This window comes from Scyliorhinus torazame, chromosome 6 (assembly GCF_047496885.1).
Source record: "Scyliorhinus torazame isolate Kashiwa2021f chromosome 6, sScyTor2.1, whole genome shotgun sequence".
NCBI lineage: Eukaryota > Metazoa > Chordata > Chondrichthyes > Carcharhiniformes > Scyliorhinidae > Scyliorhinus > Scyliorhinus torazame.
Window position 1 is genome coordinate 222,079,309 of NC_092712.1, and position 20,174 is coordinate 222,099,482.

At 49.7% G+C, this 20,174-nt stretch overlaps 1 protein-coding gene across 5 annotated transcripts in view; it reads right to left on the reverse strand.

Moving 5' to 3' along the window:
* The window catches only part of pde11al (phosphodiesterase 11a, like), a 476,822-nt gene that overhangs the window by 93,201 nt on the left and 363,447 nt on the right, over positions 1–20,174 (reverse strand). For all 5 annotated transcript variants that reach the window (XM_072509449.1, XM_072509448.1, XM_072509447.1 and 2 more), the window contains one exon: positions 14,028–14,137. In XM_072509449.1, coding sequence (XP_072365550.1) covers positions 14,028–14,137 — 110 coding nt within the window. The remainder of the gene's footprint in view (positions 1–14,027; positions 14,138–20,174) is intronic.

Consider the following 20,174-nt stretch of genomic DNA (forward strand, 5'->3'; position numbering starts at 1 on the left):
CTGACCCCAGGTAATCTGCGCCAGCGTCAGTTGGAATGGTACTAGTTCGACTTGGCGCGATTGTTGGCCCATAAGTATGTCCTGAATGGCTCCGGCACTGGCGCCCCCATTGTGAATGTGGAACACCCCTCATTCAGTCCCGGCCCTAGGGCGGGATTCTCCGTTCCCCGACGTCAATTTCGTAATCGCCGATTGTGCGGAGAATCCCTTATGATGGAATCAGGGGCGGCGCCGCATGCTCTGCCCCCTCCAAAACGGCATCATCGAGGAGCACGCTGCATGCCGTTGGGACGGCCTCAGGACGTCACCTGAGGCCCTCCCCTGATGCTCCCCCCCGAGGGGCCGAATTCCCAACTGCGCGCGGGACGTGTGGTCTCAGTGGTTTGGAACGCGGCGTGGTGGCTGCGGCGCTGCCACCGTCAGGTGGGAGCTGTGCCGCTGGCCGGAGGGGCTTCAGCGAGGACTGTGGGGGCTGGTGGGGCGTGACCAGGGGGTGGCGAGGGGATGTCCAGGGGGGCACTATCTGGCAGGTCGGGTCAGCGCTTGGTGGGCCCCATGTTGTGTGGCGCGACAGCTGCTCGTCGTCACCGTGCCCATGCGCAGCCACGCACCCGGCAATTCTCCGGCCACTTTTTTCACGGAGGCCGGCTGTTGTATGAGGCGTGGCTGCTAGGCCCTCACCGATCTGAGGATCGGTGCTGGGGCGGCGAGACTTTTTTTCACATGAAACGCCACGCCATGTCGGAGAATCACCGGGGACGTGGGAAATTCCCGCCACACCACTCTGTCGCCCCTTAATAGGGAGCCCCCCACCCCCATGATCCCGTGTATAGAGAGACCCCCCTCCCTCCAAGGATCCCATGAATAGGGCGATCTACCCCCCACCCCAGGACTCCATTAAAGGTAAGGATTTCCTTACCAAAGAAAATCCCCACATAGACCCTGTAACTATAGGGACCCCCCATAGGGATCCCATGACTAAAGAGTGCAACCACATGGACCCCATTCCCCCGCCCATCCCCCACCCCCACAGAAAAGAGTCCCTTGTCTGGAAGCTAACGAACAGTCCAGACAGGGGCAGTGAAAAAAATTACAGCTCTATCACTTTCCTGGAAGCTCCACCTGTCCCTTCCTGGAAAGAGAACAGCTGTGAGCTGTGCTTCAACTGCTCAGATCCATTAGCTACAAGCCATTCATTAATTTATAATAGTGGGCTGTGATTGGCAGCTTCCACATCACAGCTGCAGTCTTGATTCATCCATCTCCCTTCATGGATGAGTGACTCTAAGTGCTAAATCCCCACTGTTTACAAACATCAACCACATCAAAGAGAGGTTCATTCCTAGCCCATTCCAATTACTCAAGCCTGCAGCGGGTTTCGTGGCAGGTGGGACTGGGTAATTCAGAAAGGCGAAAAATTGGAAACTTGTCAGCGGGAAAACAGTTTGGAATTCTGCCCTCACCACTTTCATGGCGTCTGATGACAGGTTGGGTTTCCCGCTGATCCATGGCAGGAACCCTACTTCCAAGCCTTACCACATCATGAATGCTCATGAAAAATGCCTTTAAGAGGAGCTTTATGCAGACACTGAGATGTGCGCGTGGTTGGAGAGAGCATCATGGCTGCACGTCTTGTGATTTGACACTACCAATGAAGGCAGCCTTCTGATTTGAAGAGACAATTGAAGCTACCCCTCCAAGGCTAGTGAGGACACCTAACTCCATGCTATCTTGTAAGGAATATGGTTGCTAATGCATTTTGGTTTGCAGTCACTTCAGTCAAGAGTTTGACATGTCTCCCTGACGTAACTTAAGGGTAGAGTAAGCTACACATCATACAAATGTGAGGTTCACTAAAGGAGGCGATCACTGAGTGGCAGTATTGGCCACCCTCGTAAAAAAAAAATCACATAGATGCATGTGTACGATGCTTCCAAATGACGAAAACATTTTCTTGAACAGCAAAGATGCATTATAACAGCGATTGATCATGTGACCCAGAAGTAATTTCAAGGCTTCATTATTTTTCGAATCCTCCCACAATGTCTGTGTGTATCCCTGATATCTGTAGTAGAGGTGGAGGCAGCCTCCTGGCTGGAGGACACCCTGCTGCCTTTGACGTAATTGGCTTGCATCCTGTAGAGGGTCAGGAGCTGGAGGGCGCAGTCTATTTAGGGCGTCCTGTGATGGGTCATTTTATACAACTCGATGTGATGGGATCAAGGGCAGAGGGATTGTGATTGGCTGGACTATCTCGGAGTCACCTGCGTAGATGACCCAGGGAGCCCATCTGCTGGTCCTCCTCCCTGTCGGTGCCTGAAGGCCCCTGCCTGACTCCCTGAGAAGGGAAGGGGCCCCTTGAAGAATTTCTTGCCTAGCCACTGATGGACCCAGTCAGCGCCTATAGCAATGCAATACAGGTCGAAGCAAAATCTGGCAGTTGGCAAACTATGGAGACCTCAAGACACTTGCATGTCGGAGCCATGACAGAGATGGATTGCTCCATCCTTTGTTCTAGCCTGTTGACTCCCTCCTACAACTCGACCTGATTTTTAACCACCTGTCGTTGCTTCTCCAGCATGTTAGCGATGGCCATTTGCAGAGGCTCATGGTCTGAATTGGACGCAGTGGGCGCTTGATCTTCAGCAGTCCATCGAATGCCAGAGACCTGGGCTGTCACTGCTTCTGACTGTTGTGGAGACATATCAATGAGATGTTCCCAGAATGTGACCCTGAGCCTACTCAATAATTGGTATCCACTGTGTGTGCGTTTCTACTCACCCTTGCAATGGCCTCCCAGGCCAGCAAGGGGAGGTTGTTGGGCATCCTGGAGCCATCCCTGGGGTAGAGGATAGCCTGGTGTTGCCGTACACAATTGATGAGCGCTTCCAACGAGTCAGTGTTAAACTTCAGAGCACATCTCTTCTTTACTCGGCCATTTCGAAATGTCTTCTTCTCAAAGCCTGAGCAGAGAGTGAGGGTGGCATTTAAATATGGTGCTTGGACCTTCGAGACCATTAGGTGAAGGCAAGGTAGGCAAATCATTTCCCAAATTGCCAAGTGATTTGGAGAGAAACTCATCTGTACATAATTAATAGAGTCTGAGCACAAAGTCGGGCATGATTTTATGCCACACTGCCCAGTGGGAAACATGCCTCCTGCCATGGCACAAAAATGGAAACTTTTGCCTGCAATTGTTGTGGTGTGCTTACTTGTTACTTTAGCAGTGTAACAAATTGGATGATTTCATTTTTCATGAATGTCATCATAATTTTGTAAATGCCTTCACAAACCTCCCAACATAGAAAGCACAGAACGCTAAGGCTGGGATTTTCTGGCACGTTTTGCTGCAGCAGTTTCGGTGACGGGGATGTGCTGAGAAGTCGCACGTCAGGTGGCTCTCCTCCCGTGAGCCTGAAAAATAGGCACCTATTGCCCGAAAAACACCCGCAAACAATACAAATCAGCCCCACACTACTAACAAAATGAAGAAAGGATAACAGTCCAGAGAGTGAGTGCAGACCAGGAGTGGGAATAGCCTGGACAAACAGCAAACCACCGAACCGACCGGCGTACGTGGCGGAAAAACTCGGACTTCACCAGAGCAAGAGGAACCGACCCGTCGCACGAGAAGCCCTCCACACGAGGGGATGGATGGAGGATGTTCCTCTTAAGAGAGTTGAAGGAACACCGAGAGGAAACAAAATCGGACATACAAGCTGCAGTGACGGGTGCGGTGACCAAAGTTTTGGCGAATATGCAGGTGACCTTGGACAAAGTTGTAAAGGGATTGGAGACCCAGGAGGCAACAATTAAAGATCTGGAAAGGGCTGCAACTGACCAGAGTAACTGGATTGTCGTCCTGGAAAAGGAGGTGGTAAGGCTGGTCGCAGCACAAGGCAGCCCGAGAGGAAAAGTCGAGGACCAGGAAAACTGGTCGAGGCGGCAAAACCTGTGAATCAGGGATATCTATCCTTGTGAATCAGGGGATCAAAGGTACCTATGTGGCTCAAACGCTGGGTAACCTAGTGGGAAGAGACAGCTTCCCCAACCACCAGACATCGATAGAGCGCACTGGTCGCTCCGGCCAAAGCCCAAAACCGGTGAACAGCCGAGGGCGATAATTGCAAAGATGCCAGGAGTGAGGCCTACACCAGTGAGCGACAATGGAGCCTAAGGGAAAAGTCGAATAGGCGGGTTCTCCGTAGCCAGACAGACAGACCCTTCAAGAATTCGTGGGGATGGGGGAGTGTTGATTTAAAGGGAAGAGAGTATTTTATTCTGGGTTCCACCCACAGCAATGGGTGCCTGTGGGCACACAGTGCTCGGCAAGGAGGGAACCCCCTCCTGTAGCATCAAGGGTTAATAACTTTTATGCTAATAGCTTACATAATCAGTGATATCACATCACATGTGACAAGAGCTCAGAGAAAGATGTCATAATATCCACTCATGTATATAATGAGATGCAGACAGGCAGTGATTGACACACAGGATGACCAGTAAGCATACAACACAGTGCAGCCAATCACCAGACAGGACACTACCACTATAAAACCAGAGGGCACTAGGTTTCCCGCTCTCTTGGGACCCAGCCACTGAGACAGTCAGAGTCCACGAGCTAGCAAGTGCAAACACCATGCGGTAGCTAGTAAGTCTGGTCAGGCTACTACAAGGTCTCCAGCCAGTTCATTATAGTGTCGACCCACAGCTGAATATGTATATCAGTCCTATTGTTGAATAAAACAGTGTTGGATCTTCTCCAGTGTTAGATGTCTGTTTCTAGCTTCTCTGCATCGAGTACAGTCCACATCAAACCTACCTGCCTAACAGATCAAAAGATGGCTCTGGAAGAAGCTGCATGCTTTTCTATCCTTGTCCATAGTTTTATACGTAGGAAATAAATGTTTATAAATGCTTGAGGTCTTGTTTCCAGCAGTTTATGTTAGACACACCCTGGGAGCATTTACAATGTTACTTCACCTACCAGGCCCCAGGCCTACCTGCCAGGATTTACCTGGCGTTGGCCTGCACGGTGTGACCCCCATCAGATAGTAGTTCAGTACCAGAGACAGTGGGCATCATTCTCCGCCGGCGGGAGTCTCCGTTCTGCTGGCGCCCGGGGGTTTCCCGACGGCGTGGGGCTGCCCCACAATGGAAAACCCCATTGACCGGCCGGCGTTACGGAGACTCCCGCCGGCCGGTCAGCGCAGAAATGTGGCGGGGCGGGTAGGAGAATTTCGCCCATTGACAACTTAAGGGTCTCAATTAGCCTCCGGGCCGGAAATGTGTTCTCAAGCTTTCCTGCCCTGGACCTAATCAGAAGAAAAGTCAGAAGGATGTCAGGATTTACACTCTGCATCTTCCAACCAGATAGCACCCCTGGTCTCGGGACCCAATTCCAGGAGAGGGTGCTAAATTCCATCCCATGAGTCTAAATATTGAAGGAAAATTATACTCTCAAGCATTTATTAGAGAACCAGCTGGTTGAACTGATTTTTTAAAAATGTATGTCAAATAAAGGGAGATACAAGGAGTTCCTGACATTGGTCAGAGTTAAATGAATCGCCTTTCATGAAGGTGTATCTCAATAAAAGGAAAGGAGTTATACAAGTACATTTGTTGGAAAGGCATTTGGTAAGTAATTATACACTTGCCGCTAAAATAGCCCGCACCATAAACCAAGCCAGGTGGATATGACCAATCTTATTTAAGTAGAGTGGGAGTGAAATTTAGTGGTATTATATGATAAAAAAAGGGAAAATGTTGAAAATATTTCAGATTTTATCTTAATTTTGTTTTTATTCCAGATATCCACTGTCCGCAGTATTTTGCTTTGGTATTATTTGGCGGTCTATTGGTGTGTACATGAGGATAACAGCTTTGGTATTTCCCTTTCAAACAAGCTCTACCTTAATGTCAGGACTTTGTTTAAAATAAAACAACCAGCAACTTCTGACAAGACAGATTGTCAGAGTGAAATCAACCAGGCATAGAGATTTGCAACAATTGTTTTATCCAATGGTGTCCTTTCATACCATCAGAATAATGAGCAACAAGAGATTAGTTACAAAACAAAAATACTGTGATTCAATTTATACTCAGCAAATGAAACCTGAATGAATTGTATTTTATTTTTATAACCCATTATATTACTCTCTCTAGCCTTAGCACCTGGCTGGTTCTGTACTGGACAACGGCAGTGCAGTTTATAACTAGCTGCAGTGCTCTCAGAGATTCTAATCAATTCATCAACAAACTTTGGTCTCAATTTTTCACTGGAGGAATGGGGGCACAATGGTCTAAATTATGGCCTTCCAGGAGATTCTGGCCAACTGTGAGCAAAGTCCAATAAAACGGGTCAGCACAGTGGCACAATGGTTAACACGGCTGCCTCACGGCGCCGAGGTCCCAGATTCGATCCTGGCTCCGGGTCACTGTCCGTGTGGAGTTTGTACATTCTCCACGTGTCTGCATGGATTCCCCCCCACAACCCAAAGATGTGCAAGTTAGGTGGATTGGCCACGCTAAATTGCCCCTTAATTGGAAAAAATGTATTGGGTACTCTAAATTTATGGAAAAGAAAAGTGTCCAATGAAACGCCTACATAAAAAATGGCAGAGCATTGAATTTTAAAACTACTCCAGGCTCAATGACTTCTCTGGTTGTATCCTCCCAAACTATTATTTTGAACATCTCATGATCGCTCAGGGAAGCAAATGAGGAGTTCACAGTCTGACCTTCAACCAGAATCTAGTGGAAGCTCTATCACCCTTAACAGCTGCTTCCTGATTCACTAAAATCCTTTGAAGTGAGACTTTACATATGAACCCAAGTAAATTACTTTCAAATGTACAATGAACAGCAGATCAATGTTTCCCATAGATCATGATAAATGCCTAATAGTTAAGGATGGTTCATGTCCTTATATTAATTTTGAACTTGATTACAGAAGAATGCACATTTCTCTTTTAGTAAATTGTAAATGACATCAAGACTTCTGACAAAGAGCCATCGAGACTTGGAATGTTAGTTCTGTTCTCTCTCCACAGGTGTTGTCTGATCTGTTGAGATGTTCCAGCATTTTCTGGTTTTGTTTCAGATTCCAGCATCCGCAGTAATTTGCTTTTATATTGACATCAATACTTCTCTAGCCACTCTTTTACCAGCCAGTAAAACTAAGTCTGAAAACAGGCCTAGTGATCACGATGAGCAATTCATCCTCACTTTTTCATTGCGCTGCAGACAGTATAAGTTCTGTTGTAGGGGACACTGTCAAGGATTTCAACGAGAATTGCGAATGGGTGTGTATACAGAAAGCCTGATGTCAAGGGGCACAGAATGGTCGAGCACCGGCTTTGGTGCAAAGAGCTTTATGCAGAGCCTGGAGCCCACCCTTTCCGGCATGGAAGTGGTGGCCGACTCTGAGAGAACATGTGCGGTCCCTACCCTGAAGCAGTGCTTGCTGGCCAATATCTGAACGCTGCAGTGGGAGCTCAGATTAAGGCCATGAAGCCCCAGCTTCTTTCCATGCAAGCCAATCTTGCTGCCATGCAGGCCTAAGTTGCTGCCAACGTGGCAGCGGATATCAGTGCATAAAGGGGCTTTCACAAGTTCTCACAGAAGTCCAGCAATTTGTGGTCCATTACATTACAAGGATTGCTGAGGTGGCACCCTGGGCAAGCGACAGTGGCTCTGAGAAGCACAAACCTGCCACTCTCTTTCAGGATGAGACCATTCATCTTCTTACCACTGCCAGTTCTCCTGCTGTTCCTGTCAGACAAACAGGCCAAAATGCCCCCCAAGCCGAGATGGTGCTGTCCAAAGCCATGCCTCAAGGCCCAGAGTTGCTTGACATCGCCTGCAAGGCCATCTACATTTTTCCTCACTGAGAGTCAGCAGCCTTTCACCAACCATGATGCAGCCATTGGCATTCCACTATATAGGACAAGGATAGTCAAAGGCATCCATGATACAGGCACTAAGGCAATACATCTGGATGATTAACTAACTATTGTATGGAATGTTAGATGATTTGTTGGATAACATTGATTTTTAACAGTTGTTTTGCAGTGACTATTATTTCATTGTGACCAATAGGATGCTGTAGTTGCCAGTGATGGGGGAAAGGAAAGATGTGTGACCATTGTATAATATAGATTTGGGGTTGTCTTCAGTGAAGATGTAATCAGATGAGTCGATTGTGCATAGCCTCAATGGAAAGCGGTAAGCTGGTTGCCTCTTCCCTATCTCCTCCTACTCCTTTGTCCTGCTCCCGAGCACCTCGCTGTATCCCTCGTAGAAAATGGTCTACCCTCATGATGTGGAAGTTATGTAGAACACAACAGACCACTTCAAAAAAGGACATATCTGCCCACAAGTACTGCAGGGCATCTTCAGAGTGGTCTAGGCAGTAGAACTTTGGAACCATTGTTTCAGCAACCCAATTGTCTGCTCTAGCTAGTCCATGTGGCAGAATGGCTTACATTGAATTGTTGCTGGCCATGTCAGGTCGGGTTGCATCGGGAGTCTTGAGTCAGATGTTAAGCGGATAGGCTGCCTCCCAGCAGCCACCCTCTGGTTTGATATATTAGAGGAAATACTGACAGATCAGCAACTGCGCAGAATGGAAGCATCTTGACTCCTGCCATGATATAGGTATTCACCTGCATGATGTAAGGGCAGCACGGTAGCATGGTGGTTAGCACAATTGCTTCACAGCTCCAGGGACCCGGGTTCGATTCCCCGCTGGGTCACTGTCTGTGCGGAGTCTGCACGTTCTCCCCGTGTCTGCGTGGGTTTCCTCCGGGTGCTCCGGTTTCCTCCCACAGTCCAAAGATGTGCGGGTTAGGTGGATTGGCAATGATAAATTGCCCTTAGTGTCTAAAATTGCCCTTAGTGTTGGGTGGGGTTACTGGGTTATGGGGATAGGGTGGAGGTGTGGGCTTGAGTAGGGTGTTCTTTCAAAGAGCCGGTGCAAACTCGATGGGCCGAATGGCCTCCTTCTGCACTGTAAATTCTATGATTCTATGTGTTGGCCAAAAGCCTGAGTTTCACAGAGTCAGGATGACTCTGGAGTCATTTAAAAAGGATAGGCGGGACCAGACACTGGGATTTCCACCCCCCCCATTCCTGGACACCAACAATATTAGCTAGCGTGGCATTAAGGTGTGGGTGGTAATCCTGAACACTCAACCTTGCTGGCCCGTCGGGTGAGCAGTCAGGCCAACATCTCCATGACTCATGGTTCATGGCCCCCAATGATCGTGAACCATAACCTGGTTCCCAGAAGCTTTTTGAATCAAAAGTTCAGAAGACTTTATCAATGGCTCTTCATACTCTTTTGTTTTTGGTAAAACAGAGCTTCATATTAACTCTGCCACAATCGTATTTTTAATTAAAGTTGATCATATTCTATGTGGAAAAACATAGAATTAATCTGTATTATTGATGTTGAAATTAATTTATCACAATATTGATTTGATAATACAGACCTATGACTATAATTTCCAAATGTTGAAAAATTGAACAATAGTCAATTTCATGTGTCACTGCACAGAGTGAAGATCCATTCTGGCCTTTAGATGAACTGGAGCTCAAAGTCTCGTTCATTGGGCGGCATGATTTTTCTAAATCGCAATCACTCATGTAGCATAGGATTATAACCTGCTGTAGGAGTGAATCTAACAGTGTTGACCATTAGGTTCTTACATTTTCTGCACAGCAAGTTAATGAAACTGCAAACTGATTATGTTGCAGTGAGGGAAATGGAGTTCATGGGCCCTGAGTGACGACTGCAAGCAACTGAGTATTTCCTTAACCAATCAGATTGGAGAATTGTGAAATTAACAATGCATGAAGTGAGAGGGAAATGTAAATTAGAATGGGTAAATTCAATGTCAAAACAATTACAGAGAGAATTAAAGAGAGAGGGGGAAATCAAGATTCTATGAGAGAAAAGACAATTTAAAAATGTTTTAAATCTCCAAAGAAAATATAAAAACTTGAGGAATGACAATCTATATTTGTAATAATTAATTTTCAGTGCTAAAGAGATTGATTATCAATAATTAACAATTACAACTGTGTGTTAGAGTTTATAACTGGACATAGCAGACATGAGTCAACTAACACTGGTCCCAAGGTTCATCAATGCCTCACTGAACACACTATTTCAAGTAGTGGAGGACAGGCCCACCTGTCTCACCATACCTGCAAGGAAAGAGGTCACCAGGATGGTAAGTGTCAATCCAACCCAGAAGAGGAGCACACAGCAGTGCAGAAAAAGAATGAATGACTTCATCTTCATCGCAAAGGCAAGCAAACACTCTGGTCCCCAGACTCACCACACTGAATGGGAACTGGCACATGATTCTCAATGGCAAGGCCACCATCTTTACTGCCCTTGCATAAAGGCCCTTCGCAAGGTGCTGCCTCATAGTTCCACTGCAGTCTATGTGATCTGCACGTAGGGAGGTAACTGTGGGTCATTGACCTTGCCACACTGAAAGCACAAATCTAGGGGTGGGGAGGCATAGAGGGCAACTGCAGATGTTGATGCTGCTGCTGTCATGTCTCTGTTGTCCTCACCCTTCCAGCTGCTGGTGTTCACTGGTCAGGAGGGTGCTGCTGAAGTACTCTTGGGGACTAGAAGTGCATCTTTCTTATGGTAAGCAGTTGTGAACAGGTTGGTGGTGGAGATTGGCAGCATACAAAGATCACCTTCATCACAAGTGCTTACAAACCATCTATCTTAATACAGGAGAGGAGAGTGCACAACAGGCACGAGAGAGAGAGAAGATAGGAGGGAGGTCCAATCCCCACCCTCTCACAGTATGAAGAGCAGGCTGCTCAGCTGGCAGGAGGGGACCGCCAACTTTTCTGAGGGGAAGGTGAGACCAGCCTCCCCCAGCCACCCAGTGAGGAAGCGTGCTGAATCTCTGTACACAGGAACAGGAAGGTGATGTTCCATGTAATGTAGAAAGCAGCTCATGCAGTCACTCATTCTCTCCTCTTTCCATTACTGATGCCAACAGGAGGTCGATACGGCCAGACCCCGATGCAGAGTCCAGCCCCAGCCTGCGGAGGATCTAGGAGGATGACGACGACGGTGAAATCCCATGTGTAGAGCTGTCACAGCAGTCACCTGCAGCCTCCACCAGGCGAGAGACACACATCTCAGTGCGTCATACATCTAGTTTAGGCCCCGGCTCACACTCTGATGGTCACCGCATAGACACATCTGCAGGAGGAGGAGCAGTCAGGGATAGCCAAGGTCACCAACACTTGAGGACTGCTGGGGAAGAGGCCTCTGCTAAGTCTGAGTTCGATGACAAGCATCTGGGAAGGGTCCTGGACAAGATGGAGATGCAGAGAGAGGCGGGGGAACATCAGGCAGAAATGTCAGAGATCCTCAACAGAGTTGCATGAGAGGCGGAGGAGTCCATCTGAAGTAGTGGCACAGTCATGTGCGCGCATTGTGGTCTCCGTCGGGAGGATGGCAGATGCCATGGAGAACCTGGTCAAGCAGATTGCCAGTTTCTGCCAGAGATGCGCACAGTTCTGCACTTCATCGCTGTAGCCATGGACAAGCATAGACAGCCTACCCCAACCACCTTCCGCGTGTCCCTTCTCCTCAAAGAATGGCCCCTCAGGCACCCAAAGGAAGGAGGAGCTTCTGGCGGACACTCAAGACTCTCCACGGGTGCCCCAACATCCACAGTCCCCTCTGTCTGTGACAGAATCAGCTCCCGCCTCTGGGACACTGAGGGTGCACCTGCCCCACGGCAGGTGACCCAAAGAAGGCTGGGAGTTTCCAGACCTCGGGCCTCCAGAGGAAGGCGGCCGAGACCATCAAAGACAACCGTGCATTGTGGTCAGCAGGCTGCCTCTACTCCTGCTGCGGATGTCGAGGAAACACCTAGACACAGTGGTAGGGCATATAAAATTTAAAAGTTCTGTGTTCACTCTGGTAACACAGGTATACAATAAATTGTTTTTGAAACACTTGTACACATATGTATGGTTACACATTAACGAGCAATGCCGGGTTTTTATTGCTTTGTTCATGTTAATCCCAGTGCATGCCCACCCACCCTAATTCAGGGGGTTCTATGTCCACCTGAACCATGCCTGCACATGGAGGCATCGATTTTTTCCAGGGCCCTTGCGAGCCTTGTGTAAGAAGCCTCCCACACATGCTGCTTCCAATCCATATAAACACCTTCCCCTTGTCAGGACTGCATGTTAGAGTTCACCTTCAGTTGTCCACTTGAGCTGGCCTGCAGCTCCACTCAAGGGAGTACTCTACTCCCAACATCTCTTGAGTGGACTGTGCCTCAGCAGCAGGATGGTGCACATTTTCTTTCGGTCTCAAACATCTTCTACTCTCCATCTGTAATCAACAACCTGAAATCCCCATCACCACTGACCCTGCCAGTGCAAACTTTACCCTTCACCCGCCACTGACAGACCTTCGCCTCCCACCCTACCACATCCCACTGCCACCTTTAACTGTTACCGTACCTTCCTGCTACCAGTACTCTCAGTTTGCCCTACAGTGTTCTGTAATTAATACCACCAACCCCTACCTCTGAGCCTTCTCCTCCCTCCCGGTCCCCTGCCCACCCGCGACCCCCCTACGTTGTCCTCTGCTCCCCCATGCCTCCTGCACTACTTTGTGTGCCTCCCCAAACAGCCCCAGACAAGGCTGCCAGTTTACATCCAACGTTAGGTCAGCCCTCTCCTCCCCCGTCGTGCTCCATCAACCACCATACCAGTTTCCACGCACCTTCCACCTGCCTACTGGCCACCTGTCCTGCCTGCCATCCCAAGTCTCAACATGTGCGCGCTATGTTGGTCTGGTCTGTTGGGCGGTAATTTGCATCACGTTAATGGCTTCCGACGGCCTTTGACAGGAATAGTGACCCGCCATTCCCCTGCCATGATGGTCGGGACCACACGTTCCCACCATTGTTTCACACCATCGGGAAAGCAACTTTTCCGTATTCCCCTCCCTCGCCCCCGATGAACTCGGTTGCTGGTAGGAGGGAAAATTCTGTTATGAATTTTCTATGGCGAGTTTAGTTCATACCTACCATGCAAACTTCATTCCATTCATTGTATCCCAATAGTGAGGTAGGTGGATGCTGTTTCTCTGGAGCTACTGACATCAAGTCAACTTTTTGGTTTACACATTGAACCGTACCTCTCCTGAAATTGCTGTAGCATTTGTGTATAAATAACAACAAGCACCTTTGTCGTTGTTATTTCTCTTCCTGAGCCTAATGGTGCACAAAGCAGACTTTCATCTGTTTCCATAGCGGGTTTTACCTGGAACAGGTCGCGAGCCTGTTGCCAGAGTCTTATAGCTCGAGGGGTGTCACTCTACACAGTCTGGCTGACTAGGAGTCTCTTCCACTCTTGCCACCTGCCATTGGTGAGTTTTGGAAGAATTCTTGCAGATTGATGCTCAACCTGTTATGGGCCGAATAGCCTCCTTCAGCACCGGAGTGATTCTATGGATTCTGTTTGGCCGCATTATGAATGCACCTTCCTTGGTCATCAAGTCCTGGGGTTGGACTGAACTCGGAGCTTCTGGTTCAGAGGCAGGGATGTTACCCACTGCCTCCCATGTATCCTTGGCCTCACCATTACTTTAACTGAAAGTGATGGGTCATTGCGTTTGAAGTTACATCTACTGATTTGCATCTGAAGACCAATCACCAATGGTAGTGTACAACAGACAATGAAAACATTGAAAGGAAGTGAAGGACTTTTCATATTTTGGAGGTAATTTTTTTGATAAAAATTGTATTTAAACTAAACATGTCTGCCTCATTTACTTTCACGATTACTTCTCATTATCCTGCTCTGGCGAAGCACAAAATGCAGCAGAACGGTCGAGCATATATAATATTTGATATAGAATATTTTTTGCTTTACAGTATTCCAAATGGCCAAATATAGCTTTAATGTGGTTCTTTTCTTAACATGTTACTGAAGTATGGATGACATCTTTCACTCACTTTTCCTGGAAGGCATTGTTTGTTCCTCTGTGATCAAGGTCATGGCACAGACAACCCACCATCAAAGCTAAGATTTCAATATCAGATAGAATTTCTCTGAAACCAGCAGTCTGTGGGAAGAATATTTGATAAAGAATTAATTTTTCTTCACTAGCATTTCTCTTGTGGTGTGTTCACAGTGAGTAGGAGTGTAGGCAATTTTATAAAGACTGAAGCATTACACCATTATAATAAGGCTTGTCTCAAGGCCAGGAGATTGCTCAACAGACATAAAATAGTCCTCTTTATTTTCTTCATGTCAGTCAGTAGTAAATGTCGATGATAAAAGGGAGAAACAATAAAAACTGGGGAATAAGAATACTGGTCCGAACTGTTCTTGTATACCTTAAAATGGAACACCAGTAAAAACTGGGATATAAGAGTACTGGCCTGGACTCTGGGGTGGGGGTGGGGGGGTGGTGGGGGCGTGGAGGGGTGGTGGGGGGTGGGGGGGGGGGGGGGGCGTGGAGGGGTGGTGGGGGGTGGGGGGGGGGGGGGGGGCGGGGGGGAGGGGGGCGGTGGGGGGGTTGGGGGAAGAGGGTGGGGGGGAAGAGGGTGGGGGGGGAAGAGGGTGGGGGGAGAGAGAGGGGGGAGAGAGAGAGAGGGAGAGAGAGAGGAAGCGTGATCAATTCGGTATTTGTGAGGAAGATATTCCTCTTTGCCAACCCATGACAACATTCCCATGGGGTCAATATTACTACTTTAAGCTACTTCAAGGTGGATGCCAAGTTTCTGGCTGAGACCTGTTACTGCAACAATAACTTATGTCACTGGATATGGTGACTTTATGCTACATGTTACTTGCGGGTCTCCTTGCAGCAGCGATAGCACAGTAATAGGTTTAGCCTCAACAATATGTACCAGCAACCTCACCACGTTAATCTTCGGTCTAAGATCCTGACCAATTTATATAAGCAAAACAAATCTCTTTTTCCCTTTCACTCCTTCACAGGTTTTCATTATAAGTTTCTTGGCCTGAATATGCACATGCAGAAATTCCAGAAAGGACCTGTCCACCAATTCCCTCCGACACTGGCCTCTACCAGAAGCCTCAAAAATTATCTACCACTTTCCAGGCCTTGATTCAGGCTGTTTCACTTTGAGAGGAGTTGTGAATGGAGCTGATCACTGGAATAATCAGACATACGTCTAGCTTTATAACTGACAGAATGCCAGTAATTCTGAAACCAAAGATGGTTGGTTGACCAATTTTTGAAGCATTAGTCTGCAGCTTTAAATTTTTTCCCCCAATTAAGGGGCAATTTACCGTGGCCAATCCGCCTACCCTGAACATCTTTGGGTTAGTGGGGCTGAGGCCCACACAGACACGGGGAGAATGTGCAAACTCCACAGGACAGTAACCCGGGGCCGAGATCGAACCGGGATCCTCGGCGCCATGAGGCAGCAGTGCTAACCACTGTGCCACCATGCCGCCCCCGGTCTGCGGCTTTCATGACTGTCATCCAACAATCTTAAGCCTTTACTTTTGTGTCTGGGATAACTCATTGCAAGTCTGGTAAGGTTCCAGATAATCGTTCTCAGTCAAATCTGATCTTGATTTGAATTCATCATGTTAAATGCTACCTTCAACACAAGGCCAAACCACCTGCAGACCTAAAATGGCAAAGGCATCGCAGAGTTCCCAACATCATCAAAACCTCAAAAACCACCTTGGAGAAAAGCAAAGTAAAAGTACTTTGCAAGAAACTCATCGACTGAAACCCCCCACAGCCCCCCTCCCTGCCGACTCCCCCACCATATATCACGCCATTTATTGAGAGCTCACCAGAGGCAGACTGTCAATGAAACACAGAGTGCTGCAGCCCCGACACATGGAGGGGCCCTATACGGAGATGTGACTTGTGTTGGGAACACCAATCAGAGCTTTGGTAGCTCTAAATTTGTTGATCAGCAGACAATACAGAACAATGTTGGGCTCTGATTGATGCACTCCCCTTTAGAGCGGGAAAACAGTTTGCCAGACTTTGAGAGGTGGTTGAGGAGTTCAGACACAGATCTCTGGAATTGGTGTAAATTTTCTGAAGTTTCATTGAGCAAAGGTGCAAAGCAGCAGCCAGGTTTCTGGAATTTGGTCTGGAGGGCATCCTGAGGCAAAAGTGAGGTCACTGACCTAACATTGGGGTGCGAGCCTGCAAAGCCATCTGCGAGGCAAAGAGCCAAAGAGTTAAACGACCAACAGCTGTCGAGGGGAGCAGTAGGGCAACTCTTGTCTTCGAGGCCAGGGCTGAGGCCAAGCGTGCAACCAACCAAAAAGAACAGAGGCTAGATAGCCAGCAGCAGCAGCCACCAAGCCAGGAGCGCACATGGTCGTCGTGGGTCGAGGCTCAATGTCCGGCCACTGGAGCGAGAACTGAGAGGTGAGCAGAGAAATGGTCAAGAGGTGCGACGAAGACCAGGGAGGCACTGGCATCGTGTCTCGAGGAATCAGGGAGCAGCAGCCAGCATTAGTGAGTTACTGACCAGAGCCAGAGGCCAGTCAGTTGGAGCTGATGGCGATGGTGCTGGGCTGGGCAGCAACCAGACCGGGCAGCGAGGGCGAGGCAAGATAGCCAGCAGCAGCCAGCCAGGAGCACGTGAGGTCGTCGAGGCTGAAGGCCTGGCCACTTGAGCGAGAGCTGAGTGGTGAGCAGAGAATCAGCTGGGAGGTGAGAAAGGCAGGCAGGCGCTGGCATCGTGTCTCGGAGAATCGGGGAGCAGCTGCCGCGGGGCGACCCGACCAGAGCCAGGGGCCAGACAGGCAGGGCTGAGGGTGAGAGGGCTGGACAGCAACCAACATCATCTTTCTTCTTGTTGTTTTTGCCATGTTGAATTTACTGCCTTTTTTATTGTCAGTCAATTTGCTCTCTGATCGATTGCGGTGTCTTTTACGATACCCGGCTTGCCTTGACCATCCATCGGCATCACAGCTTTCTCAAAGATTATTGCCAGAAACCAGTTACCCTGGTAGGATTCTGGCAGTGAGACCTGGCTCATCCTCACACAAATTCTTTTAATAATTTCCAAAGATTACATCCCAACTCATAAGCTTTGTTTAATTTGTCACTGCTTTAAAACAACTTCGGCAATCGCTGCATTTGCTGAAGGAGGCTTCACTTGACAGAAGATTCTGAAGACTTATTTGTGAATCGTTGAAATCAAGACAGATCATCCCAAGTCAATATGAATAGACACTATGGGTGAGGTTCTCCGACCACCCGCCGGGTCGGAGAATCGCCGGGGACTGGCGTGAATCCCGCACCCGCCGGTTGCCAAATTCTCCACCACCGGATATTCAGCGGGGGCGGGAATCGCGGCGCGCCGGTTGGCGGGCCACCCCCGCGATTCTCCGGCCCGGCTGGGCCGAAGTCCCAACGCTAAAATTCCTGTCCCGCCGGCGTAGATTAAACCACCTACCTTACCGGCGTGACAAGGCGGCGCGTGCGGGCTCCGGGGTCCTGGGGGGGGCGCGGGGTGATCTGGCCCCGGGGGGTGCCCCCACGGTGGCTGGGCCCGCGATCGGGGCCCACCGATCCGCGGGCGGGCCTGTGCCGTGGGGGCACTCTTTCCCTTCCAACTTCGCCACGGTCTCCACCATGGTGAGGCGGAAGAGACTCTCTCCACTGCGCATGCGCGGGGATGCCGTGAGCGGCCACTGGCGCTCCCACGCATGCGCCACCTGGAGATATCATTTCGGCGCCAGCTGGCGGGGCACCAAAGGCGTTTTCCGCCAGCTGGCGGGGCGGAAATTCGTCCGGCGCGGGCCTAGCCCCTTAAGGTTGGGGCTCGGCCCCCAAAGATGCGGAGCATTCCGCAACTTTGGGGCGGCGCGATGCCGGACTGATTTGCGCCGTTTTGGGCGCCAGTCGGCGGACATCGCGCTGTTTCCGGAGAATTTGGCCCTAGGAATCTGGAAGTCAAAAACGCAGGAAGTTGAAGGCGAGGCAAGGGGATGAAGTTTGGCGCTTAAAGGTTTGAAGTATTGAGCAGTGCCAAAACTGCACATTCATCCTCAACAATATCCATTAAAAGTTCTGGTGACTTGTCTGATAAGTTCGGCCTGCCGATATCCAACACATTATTTGAAAAACTTGCACAAGATGTGGGGCGGGATTCTCCACTCCCACGCCGAAGTGGGCGCGCTGTCGTGAACGCCGTCGAGGTTCACGACGGCGCAGAACGGCCCCGGTCCCGACCGATTCAGGCCCTGACAATGGGCCAGGATCGGGGCCGCATCATCTACACGCGCCAGGCCTTGTCGCCCGCGTAAAAGCGGCGCCGCATAGATGACGCGGCCGGCGGCGCATAATGGGCGTCATCCGCGCATGCGCGACTTGGCTGGCTCCAACCCACGCATGCGTGGTTGTCGTCCTCTCTAAGTCCGCCCCACAAGAAGATGGGGGACGGATCTTGCGGGGCCGCGGAAGGAAGGATGTCCTCCTTTAGAGAGGACGGCCCGACGATCGGTGGGCACCGATCGCGGGCCACCCCACATTCCAGGTAAAGCCCGGTGCAGGATCCCCCCTCGCCCCCCCCCACAGGCCGCCCTCCCAGCGTTCACGCACCGCCCACGACTGCAGCGACCAGGTGTGGACGGCGCCGGGGGGAACCCGCCGTTTTGGCCTGGCCGCTCGGCCCACCCGGGCCTCAGAATAGCGGGGGGTGCCGGAGAATCGCCATTTTCGGTATCTCCGGTGATTCTCCGGCCTGCGAAACTCGACCGGGCCGTTCCCGCCGCTTGGGAGAATCGCGGCAGGGCGTCGGACCGGCGTCCCCGGAAATTTTGGCGGCCCAGGCGATTCTCCCAACCGGCGTGGGAGTGGAGAATCGCGCCCGTGGTCTCTGAAATGGCAATGGAACTCCAAGCTCATTATTATTCTGCTGCTGAAGTGAGAGAAGAAACCTGCCCTGAAGACATTGTCTTATGGCCAAACTCTGTTCCACTGGATGGAATTAAATCTTTTGTTAGGTGCCAGGGTGCCTGGGGCACTGCCAGGGTGCCAGGGATCGGGCCCAGGGAGCCTTACCAAGTAGAGGAGGAGGTGGGGTTGGGGGAGGGGTTTCCAGGGGCCTCCCCAATGTTGGGGAGGGAGAAAATCGGGGCAGCCTTCCAAAATGGCGTCCGATCTGCGAGGGGACTTTCCTGCTGCCCTCTAAATAACGCCTCGACGGAGAAAAATTCCCCTTGGCCAAGAAAAAGCAAAGTGCTGCTGAATAGCAAGCTGTTTCTCGCCGCAGCTTGCAACCGGACAGAGAAACCTTTCGAGTCAATCGCGCCCCAGATGTGAGTCGTGTGGGGACAATGAGCAACAATTTTAAGATACATGACCAGCGATGGTGAAGCTGTAGAGTGATTTCTCTGTTTTGTCCAGCTAAAATCCCACACTTCTGAATGGCTGGAGACAACAGTTTTGCACAAATTTTATAACTGAGAAGAACAGGAGCAGCAATGTCTAAGCGAACAGCATTCTCTGAAATTCCCCTCCAAGTGACACAGTATTCACACTTTGACATATATCACAGTTCTTTCATTATTTCTGCATTAATCCCCTGGAGTTCCTTATCTAACATTTTTCCTTTCTTGCCCCCTGCCTGTGCCAGACAATTCCAGTGGTGAGAGTAAAGTGGCCAATGTTCCCATCCAGGTACTAAGAAGTGGAGCATAGAAACAGAAATGAAGGTGCAGACTTGTGAGACGCCATTAATTCATTACACTGGAAGGCAACAGCCAGTAGTCTCTGTGGTCCTGCTTTCACCTCAAACTTGCAATTCCAAGGAGGGTCCCAGGGCAGGTCCCACTGTCAACATTTTGGTACCAACGATCCCCATGGACAGAAGCAGAGGAAACTAAGACAGGACGGCTGGGAATGTATCTACCTGCCTCGTTTTAATAACAGCACATATCCAATTATGTTCAATCTGGGTTCTCCAGCTATCCCATGCTGGTGAGGGGGGTTGGGGGAAGGGTGGTGTAAGCGGGCAATTTACTCCAATGTCCTCTTCACTGCATCTGCAAAATTAATGCTTCCCTGGCATAGAAAAGTGGACAATCGCCTTCAGAATGCCATGCAAGCTATCATGCATTCCCTTGCCAATAAAGCCACAGATTAC